General features: G+C 36.3%; 1 protein-coding gene across 1 annotated transcript; it reads right to left on the bottom strand.

Moving 5' to 3' along the window:
* Positions 1-9312: 9312 nt before the first annotated feature.
* LOC149254064 (uncharacterized) lies at positions 9313-10494 on the bottom strand. The gene is made up of 2 exons (XM_089456982.1): positions 10273-10494; positions 9313-9971 (listed from the first exon to the last, which is right to left on the bottom strand). Exons 1-2 carry the CDS (start codon positions 10322-10324, stop codon positions 9832-9834), a joined length of 192 nt encoding a protein of 63 aa, XP_089313108.1. The 5' UTR covers positions 10325-10494; the 3' UTR covers positions 9313-9831.
* Between the last annotated feature and the right edge of the window lie 634 nt (positions 10495-11128).

Here is an 11128-nt window from a genome sequence, read left to right on the forward strand (position 1 = left end):
TTTGTGGGACAGTCTTTTCGTTGCTTAAGAGGCCCACACCAACCCTCATCTACAAGATGTCAAGATTTGTCTGAGTAAAAACGTGAATTGTGTGTTTGACCTTTCCATATTGGTAGGTAATTGATGTTTTGATAGATAGAAGATGGACGCAGAAACATTTTGTTTTTTTTTTCCCTTTGTAATTTGGCGATATGATTTTTTTCATGAGACAGTGATGGGCTTTTATTTAAATTGTATGTTTTAATCCTAAAATGAATTTAGTGTCTTTTTTGTAAATTTATAACATAAAACTATAATTTTCTGATTTGTAAAATAGATAAAATATAAATAAATTTACTCTAAAAATAACAAAAAAAAAATGTAAGCATAATACAAAATATATAATACTGAATATATTTGAATGTGGATGCAAATATATTTGAATGATCAGTCATTTGCACAAAACCGAGGGACATATTATGTAAGCTGAATATATAATATATAATACTGAATATATTTCAATGTGGATGCAAATATATTTGAATACAACTCGAATTATCAGTCATATGCACAAAACCGAGGGACGTGGTGCGAAGGAGTTGATAAATCATTCTTAAAATTTATGTTTAATATTTTTTATTTTATAAAATTTTTATTATTATATTAAATAAAAACTTATTTTATATATATATATATCTATATATATATATATATATATATATATATATATATATATATATATATATATATATATATATATACGCCGTAAGGCGTTTCCATCTGAAATGAACTCCCCCAAATGCCCTTCTGTCCTAATCGTAGCCGTTAGATCTTTTGTTAGACGATTGAACAAAAATCAGCCGTCTAATTTAATAAAAAATGTTTTAAAACATTAAAATACCCTTAAAAAAACTCTGCTCGACATCTGTGCGCTTTTTACGGAGGAGTTACAGGTAGAGTCCATTTGAATTCTTAGTGGAGTTTATGGCAATGAACAATGCTCTCCGCTCCACATCTGTGCGCTTTTTACGCAGGAGTTCCAGGTAGAGTCCGTTTGAATTCTTCATGGAGGTTATGGCGATGAACAATGACGACACTAGAATGCTCACAAGGAGAGAATTGCAGCGAAAGGAGCTCAGAGCAATGTGGCGCTAGCGGCCTAAGGTCAATGGGAGCAGGCCCAGGGCTGTGGTGTTGCAGAGCTTCAAACCACCAATGTCGGAATGCCAGAGACATCAATTTCAGCAACAACAACAGTCCAAGGCCACTGCGAGCATCAGAGGCCAGGGTAGGAAGCGGGGCATGCCGAGGACTGGGGATTGCGAGAAAATTGCTGCAGCAGCAACCCAAGGCCACTGGGAGCTCCAGATGCCAAGGCAGAAAGCGGGGCAGGAAGCCCCGCGCTGTGGCCTGTGGAATTGCAGTGCTTAAACCCACTAATGTACCAATGTCGGAATGCGAGAAACATCAAATGCAGTAGCAACAAGAGTCCAAGGCCACTGCGAGCACCAGAGGCCAGGGTAAGAAGCGGGGCAGGAAGCCCCGGACTGTGTTACATGAGGGCATTGATGGTGGTGTGAAGAAGAGAGGGCGGAAACGCAAGGTCAAAGAGGAGCAGGAAGAAATTGGGGCAGAATTTGGGGTTTTGAAATTAATGAATGCAGGTAACGAAGATGATGTTAATTGACGAGGATCACAATAAGGAAGCAACCAATGGCTTTTTGGAGTACAGTGCATCGGTTTCGAACACAGAGCCTAAATGACCTGTGCCACTGAATTTAAGCAATGAGGGGTTAAATATTACCCCAACTCCTGATGTTTTCAAGGTTAAGAATACCAAGAATTTTGTTAGAAAAATGCAGATGGGGGTGGATAGTATATTCCAGCATAGGAGAATAAAATGAAGGCAACATCACAATATTCCAGCATAGGGGAATAAAATGAAGGCAACATCACAGAACACTGTGAATATGAATTTCCATCACTGTAAAAGAAATGACAAAGGCAGAGTGGTCTATTGTTCCAAATGTCCAAAGAAGTACTGTCTTATCTGCATTCAAAAATAATACTAAGGAGCAAGTATATATATATTTTTTTGTTCTTTCTAATGGTTTTTCTTTCCATTTCTATACATGTACAGAGGGCCATTGTGCCTACTTACGGTAACTAATATTTTGCCTGTTATGGCAGGTCAAGCCTTGTGTTTCCAAGCCACCACAGGTGAGAAAGTTGTCCTCTGGCATAATTCAATGCCCTTTCCGATTTGCTAACCTCTAATTCCTCTAAGCTTAATATGGGTTTTTAATGGATTTGATATTTGTACAGGTGGGTACTCAACTCCTTCTAAGCTCAACTTTATTTGCCGCAAATGCTATCGAGGATGAGCGCCCCAACCAACAACTGACTTCCAGGTTCTGCTGCTTCCAAGTTATTGAATCTTGGTCCATCTCATGCAGGGTTTTGCTTGTAGGTTTTCTGCTAGGTTACATTAAGTTGTTTTTATTGTTGGACAAGGCATGTTGATCAGGTGAGAAATTCATCCGCCTTCTTTGTACAATTTGAGTGGACTTGAACACCCATTTTAAGGTTCTATGTACAATTTGAGTGACCTTGAACACCCATTTTAAGGAAGCTTTCTGCATTTAGAATACTTCTGTTTATTGAAAACTAAATAAAAGGCTGGATTTTATCGATATTAAATGTCAGATAGAGTTCCACATAAAGTAAAGTCGTGTGTTGTAGATGTTAGGTTTTAGGATTAGTCGCTTCCAATTATGGTAATCGTTGTAGCAAAGGATCTAATTTCTAGCACTGTTGGGGGAACAACACAACTGATATCTAGGCATCCCTTTGACACAATTGAGGTGAAGCCCCAGAGTCAACCATTGCTTCTTCCTGGCCAGCATCTTCGCTATGTCGGTGCAATGGATGTTTTGATAAATACATTTCTAAGAAAATATCTTCCAGGGGATGACAAGAAAGAAGATTCTAGGGCCACTAAATTAGGTCACATGCACTCATCATTTCAATTTTTTTCTTTCCAGTGATTCTTAATCCTCTTCACTCAATATTACCAGTAGTCTCCACAAGAACACAAGCCGAGAGATAAATGTGGCCTATATGACTACTGATAAATCTGTTTTGCTGAAACCACACCTAGAATCCAACACCCCATTAGTGCAATGTGTTGTTTATTGAATTTATAGGGTTGATTTGTGAACTACATTGCTGATTCATAGGTTTTAGAGCTGCTGAGTGCATCTTTTTTTTTTCCAATAAGAAAAAACCCACATATTTTCATTATCAAAAATTAGTTACATATTCAATATTTTTTATGTCATCCCCATACATCTTTGATCCCTTTATTATGCCCCTCAAAATTATATCTTATTTCATCATTACATATAAATAATATATAAATTCAAAAGATCTACCTTTCCATCTTTATCGATCTTCCTAATCTATCTTACCTTGGTTGATCCTATTTAAAATATCTAAAAGTTTTCTTCACAAAAAGAGAAAATAATCTTTTTAAGTATCAACAATATCAAACAGTTGTTTATAGAAATTGTCTACGAAGATCCTTTAGATTTTTATACTTCTGATCTTTGAAATGTTTCATTATCAAAAGCAGAGTAATTAATCATACGCAATAATCCACAACGTCCATCCTTAGATAGGAGATTTTCCACACACTTTTTCTCCTTGTAGATGAGTGAGAAGGATAATCTCTAAAAAGACTTGATTAATGTTCTAATCCATTCCATCCAATGAGTAAGTTATGGAAAAAAGAAATTAGTCAGCAAAATGAACATGTTAGCATTGCTTTGAAAAACAATCATGCAGGGCTTGTGTCTGATTCTCTACAAAGTGTCTCTACAGATGCATGAACACCATTTCCTACAATCAAGTTGAGTATAAGAAGAAAATATACGAGTGAAAAAAGAATAGACCAAGGTGCAATTGATCTAAAACATGACAAAAGTGTTGGAAATATCTGTGAGATTTTGGAAGAATTATTTGACATAACAAAGATTACCAGTGAAGAGGATGGTGAAGAAGTGGGTAAATGGGTTCTCTTTTCCACCATGAGACATCTTTCCAAAGAGCTTATGGTAGAAGAATAAAAACACTCTACATCTTGCTCCAGTTGGACATATTGTCGAACTATGGGATATAATCAATTGCAACATATTACACACTATCAACAAGGTTGTTTTTCAAAATGACTTGAAATGGAAGCATCTTGAAACTGTAATTAAGTCATGCATCCCACGCCTTCAGTCACTTATCAACAAAACAATTGTTGAAATCATACCAGAATCAAGTCACCTCAGAAAGCTGATTGTTATATATGTTGGAAGACAACTAGAGATTTGTCAGGCTTTCGACTAGATATTCAAAGCCCACCCCAATGGAGTGCGCCTAGGTGGGGAGTACACTGTCTTTGTTGGATTAGAAGAGCATATACGTCTTGTTGCAATTTTCAAATTTAAAGAGGAGGAACATTGTCTTTGTTGGATTAGAAGAGCATATACGTCTCGTTGCAATTTTCAAATTTAAAGAGGAGGAAATTGATCTCCTACGCACATTCTTTCCCACATGTGAGGACAAATTCTTTAGTTATCCATGAGAACCTAATTGTTTAGACATTGAGATATATGCAATACTATAGAGTTCCATTGTTTTTCCTAAGATACCCCTTCGGAGAGTCGATGGCTCAATTGCAGTTTTACAATTATTGGAAACACCATTTGTGAATTTGATCAATTATGCATCATTGGTTTCTACATATGCCGTAAGGCATAGGTGTGTTGCTTCGGAATTCTAAGCTTTTTTTCTGGACTCCACCATGTTCAAGGCCCTGTTGGAGTGATCAATGCATCAAAATATTGTTACCTAGAAGGATTTGATGCAATCAACAATGTTGATGTTGGGAAATGATTTGGAATACCTCTTTGAGGGACACACTGTCACGATTTTGTCAGGTTATTCATGGGACCTAATGAAATCACAGATAGGGAACTTCCTAGATTTGATGGCACGGGTGTTGAAATCTGTATGCTCGCTGAAATTTTGAGGAGGTCTGGGACACTGATTGGAATTGATATTGTTAAGCATCATCTAGCAGCATGTCACACTATGTTACAAAAGACTGTTGTTGACTTTTTGTCATTGACGGGACTTCATTTTTTCTTTTACTTTAAAGAAAACGTACGGGGCTATTAGGCAGCAGTTAACATGAAATTACTGGAAAATACCTTCATTCTACCCAAGAGACAGTAATTAATGGATCAAATGCAACAAATCTTCAGGCTATCTCCTGTGGCGAGTTTGGTTCACCTCAAGATGAGTCAATTGATATTATCGTGAATGGGCATCCAAAAGGACATGGAGAGAGACTCCATGATTCAAGAAAGGAAAAATCCTTAAATAAATTCAAATAAAAGTTTGGAACACAAGGAACCAAAGTTAATATTCTATGGTAAATGCTTTGGAATTTTTGTCCTTGGAATATCAATTGTATTTCAGACTGGAGATGGATCAATGCTTTAAAGGCATGATATGATAAGGTTCGTGTGGATGCATTCTACAATGCGACTGAGACTACTTTTGAAGGAATTTTCCTTACCATTGAAGACAAAAATACACATGATAGTGATTTTCATATTGTGGCAATTTAATCAGGGGTTCCAGGACATCCTTCCACTAGAAAAATATCGTTTGATATTTCACAGCATCCAAGACTAGTCGAACTTTTTCTAAATAGTCCAGAAATTGCTTCAAATTCGTTACATGAGATATCAGGGGAAAAGCTTGGTTGTTACATTTTATAAACAACAATTGGATCAATGGATCAATTTATCTATGGAGATATTGACCAAAACAAATTTGTGCATGAGTTCAAGTTAGCTTTCGTGGAGGATCAAGAGAAATGATGAAGTTGCAACCATTCATATTCGAACTTCACCATAAATTGGATGTTTTGATAAATAAATTTCTAAGAACATATCTTCCAGGGGATGACGAGAAAGAAGATTCCAGGGCCACTAAATTAGGTCACTTGCACTCATCATTTCAATTATTTTCTTTCCAGTTAAATGTTGTAGGTAAAGAATGCTTGAAAATGGGGAAAACACAAAACCACAAGATCTTGCATATACTAGTGGTATAGGTTTACAGGACTTTCTCAGTATCCATTCTCAAAATCACCTTATAAGGATAACTTAGAAATGTCACCATTTTTCCAGGACAACTATCATGGAAAATATCCAAAAGGAAATAGTGATTCATGTCACAGTATATCCCTGACAGTTAAATTGAAATATTTGAACAAGATTTCAAAGCTTGATAGTGAACACATTTTGGAAAAGATGGCTTTGCTCTCTTAGGCTGTCGACTCAGAGCGGCCATCACATGTTACAGAATATTTTTTATTGGTGGATCTTTGGCTTCAAGGTCTATAACTACATTACAGTTTCTGGATGTCACTCATGTTCTATGCTTTTGTGCTAATCAATTTAGTCAATCAGAAGCACAATATCGAGACCTTTTTTAGTATAAAAAAATTGGGATGTATAATGTTGATGATGCAAATATTAGCTATATTTTTCAAGATGCATCTAATTTCATAGAGAAGGTTGAAAAGATGGGGGATTTGATTATTGATTCCATATGGCAGTGGGTGAAAAATAGATTGATTTTCCTAGAGTTGATCGACATTTTCCAATTGGGAAATTTATTCCACGAAGAAACAACAATTTTGATATTGCCTTGTTTTTCCTTATCATCCGACATATAGGAAGAGGCCCTTGTACACTGAAGATGGTGAGCGTGCTTGATCATTTGAATTCAAGGAACTATAGATCTCACATGTGTGATAGGTTTTAATATGATAACAAATTCTTAGTTTGTAATTATATCAGGCTTGGATTGTCAGTAAGTGAAATCATATTAGTGTTGTAGATGGTTTTTTTGTGGGCCTGCAGCCCTTCATAATGATCTTTAGTGGAAATCTCTATTTCAGGGGAGCCAATTTTGGGGTCTATAGCTACATTGGTTTTTAATTGGTGAAGACTGCATTCTGTTTAGCAAAGCATTTGTGACTGCTTGTGTCAATTTCATAGAGTTTGATCTGTATGGAAATAGACACAATTTGTATTGTCCAAACATCTTCATTCTATTGTTTTGAATACACTTCGTCAAACTGCTAACAGTTTTAAGGTGAACAAAAATCAAAGCACTCCAGGTTGCTTAGTATGCCTAGCATAGTAGTTTTCTTTGTTTACATGTATTTCCATGATTTGGCAGACATTTATGTTGCACTGGTTGTGAGTTGTTAATGGTTTCGTATGTGGATTATGATTAAATAGCTCTTCGAGGAAATGTAATGGTATGTTGGATTTCATTTGAAATATTTGTCTGGTGAGGCTTAGTTTGATGTTGAATTTGTGTATCTTTGGATCTCAAAATCTGGAACTATCTTATGTTAGGTTTGTATTATAAACAATGACTGGAAAACTTCATTCACCTCTTTTTTATGCATGTCATGACGTGGGTGTCGTTTGGTATTGTGTTGTGATCCATGACTCGTATAATGTGCTAACCAGGGGTTGCTTTAGCATGATAAATGTGTGGCTGACACATACAATGCTTGCTATTTTGTTTTGACTATTTTACTTGTCCTCTGGAAGGAACTTGCAAAAGAAGAATGGAGATCAAGATGGGAAGACCAGCTATACAATTTAAAGCAGAGAGCTAATGTTAGAGATGCGGGTCAAGCATCATCTTGGGGTGCCAGGATGTGCCAGCAGAACTATTCGACTTCCAGCTTTTCTAGATGTACTTATCATACAACGGACAAAGTGAAGAGAGGCTCTGTAACCAGGAGAAGCTGCATCAGCTTCAAACCTTTTCTGTTGTGGCCTGCCCTGTTTATACTTACCCTGTTGCACTGTATGCTTGTAGATATGCAAGTTAATAACTGAGAATACTTTGAAATTGGTTTCAAAGTACGAGTTTAGTGAATGTCATGTTCTAAAGCTTATTGTGTCCATTCTATTTAGAGATATCTGAGGCTAAGGATGTGTTGACACTTTAGCCTTTAGGTGAAGGCTTATCATCCAAAGATCATATTGTATCTACACTTTCTTTGTATCATAAATATGCGGTTTCACTAAGATCAATAATTTTCATAGTGGAGCAATGCCAACGGCTTTGGGACTTTATAACCTGAATTTTAGTAATTACCTTTGCTGATTTGATATGTCGGGTCTTAGGCCATCCAAACCAACTTACAATTTTAGTTATAACTTTACAATTTTCCTTGGAATGTAAATGAATGGAATGTCAACTAAAGCAGGAGGCTTATGGGACTGTACTAAAGTTTTCTTGGTTGCTTCCTTAAAGACTATATGTTATATAAGAATCACAAATTGACAGAATGAGTTCAACCAGACCAGGAGGCTTGCAGTACTGCATTGAACTTTTATGCTTGCGTCATTTTAACCCTAAGTATTTTATAACATTTTAACAAGCGTTTGTAACCTTTTTTGGAAGTGTTTATTTAAAGAATTTACTAGATTATTATAAACCCTAAACCCTAAGCATTTTATTACAATTTAGCAAGTGTTTTGTAACATTTTAAACCCCTAAACCTTAACATTCTATAACATTTTAATCATGATGGCTCCAACAATTTTTCATGCATTTTCAAATATGGAACGACGACCATGATGTTGTTCACAATGTCGTATCGTTTCTTTCACCTCTTCCATTACAATATAATAGTATTTTCTAATAACACCATAAATAGGTAGGATATGGAAAAATTAAATCTTGTCGGGCAAAAAAAAAAAAACCTTTAAAATAATGTACAAAAACATGTTCACATAAACAAAAATAACTACATGGATAATGGATAACCTTTACATGACATTACTATTATTTACCAAATAGCCATATTTGGTACACATAACTAATCATTTCAGGGATAACTCATTATCATCCACCCTAGCTTTCAACAATGTCCATTCACATGTTGCTATTTTTCCACACACTACTATTATTTACAAAATATCCATATTCAAAATACACATAACTAATACTTTCAACTCTAACTCATTATCATCCACCCTTTCTTTCAACAATGTCCATTCACATGTCGCTATTCTTTCACAAACAATTATTATTTACAAAATATCCATTTCCAGAATACACATAACTAACTATTGCAATTGTAACTCATTATCATCCACCCTTGCTTTCAACAATGTCCATTCCCATGTCCCTATTATTCCCCACTCTATGCTATTCTTCCCCACTCTATACATGTCCCTATTCTTCACCACTCTATGCTATTCTTCACCACTCTATGCCTTATGGCGTTTCCTTTGCAACATAAGATGCAAATGCTAGTTTGTAAGTGCAGATAAGGCCATGGGCAACAAGCAGAAAATACAAACGAATATTCCAGTGAGAAGGCAGGCGAAACCAATAAATAAGACACAAATAATAAAATGGATATGGTGCATCGTTACATTCAATCCTTGTTTAAATATTTATATATAATCATGGTGATACTGTAATAGCCTGGGAGCCTTAATAATCTTCAACCATCTCAAATCTTGGTGGATCCCGACAGACAGCTGCAGCAGAGGGTCTCGCAACTGCAAAATAGAAAACAACGACGAAAGCCCTCTTTATCAGCATTTGTAAAATAAAAATATGAGTACCCAGTTCCAGGTCTGTAACATGAGAACGCAATTTTTCTAATCACGCAAACCTTCTGAACTATAGATAATTCAAGTCCAGAATTCCATCCATATTCATTCAATACAGAAATTTGTTAACTCACCATCCTTCCCAGAAGCCATCTCCTCTCTGCTGTGTCTGAGCAGGAGCATAATTCTGAGGGGGAGGATAAACATGTTGAGGATACCCAGGAGGAGGAGGAGGGGGGTATGCCTGAGGATGCCCTTCTGGTGGATACCCTGTTCACAATAACACAAAATCGATTCCCTGTCAATACTTCTCCATATCACAACACTTTTGAAAAATTAATGAATACCCATCTATTCACATAGATCTATTAAATTATCTGATACCCATCTAACTCCAGGCAGAATATAACATATTTCATAACATTTCCAAAATCAAAACAGCCATTTATTGCCAACTATCAACTATCTCGTATTGCAAAATAAACAAAACATTTCTATGATATCAAATAAGTGCAGTCCAAGAAATCGATAAAACCAGTGAGGCAAATGGTGTATAAGAGATGGCAAAAACCTTGAGGAGGAGGAGGAGTCATCTGGTTTTTCTGACTGTAATTTGAGCTCATACTTGCACAGCGTTAGAGAAAGCCCCTGCAATCCGCCTCTAATTCTCAAATAATGTGATGATGAAGAATGTTTGGAACGACACGCTCTGTTCTTTGGGCTTCGTCGGCTTTCATTAGGAGTTCCATGATCTTATAGGAAAGGTCATGTCACTGAACGATGTAACCATTGGAGCGTCTCAGATGAAGAATTTACCAAATCTCCGTCCACAATCATGAAATGACAAGGCCAATAATTTCGTACATCTAACGCTGCGCAGTGTAAAGACATTGTGAAAGTCTTTTTCGTGGAAATTATGTCCAGATGGATGGTCAACAATTCCCCATGCCCTTCAAATCTTGTGGATGATCGAAAGGATCTATCAACCGTTCTGGAATTTCCATCGCTTGGGGCCCTCGTAGTGAAATAACAAATTGGAGAAAGAGTTCAAACGCATATTGGACTCTGTTTATTTGGAAAGGTTTTTAAAATAATAATTATCAAGCAGATTTAATTGAAGGAAATAGGCGTTGTCCACTCTGGAATATTCGCCTCAGCAAAAACAAAAGATTCCAATTTCCACCACATGCGCACCGCAGAGTGAGGACATCGTCGGTTCGCTTAACCCTGGTTGGACATGGCCAACAACCATCGACCGTGATTAGTTCTGAGAGCCGTCCAGGTTAACGGAGTGACGTACATGTGCTTGGATGGTCAATAAGCAAAAGGCTAAATGTTATTTAATGTTTTGTAGTACAAAAAAGTTTTCAATTTGATAAGACCAGAAAACTTTAGAATGCTTGTAACTTTCGCCATGATAGCAAAGT

This window comes from Pinus tabuliformis, chromosome 7, assembly GCF_031772625.1.
Source record: "Pinus tabuliformis cultivar Carrire ecotype Pingquan chromosome 7, CPIR1, whole genome shotgun sequence".
Classification (NCBI taxonomy): Eukaryota; Viridiplantae; Streptophyta; class Pinopsida; order Pinales; family Pinaceae; genus Pinus; species Pinus tabuliformis.

Coding starts and splice junctions, on each gene's coding strand:
- LOC149254064 (XM_089456982.1), bottom strand. CDS start 10,324: ATGAGCTCAAATTACAGTCAGAAAAACCAGATGACTCCTCCTCCTCCT. Junction 9,972..10,272: donor GACTCCTCCTCCTCCTCAAG/GTTTTTGCCATC, acceptor TATTGTGAACAG/GGTATCCACCAGAAGGGCAT.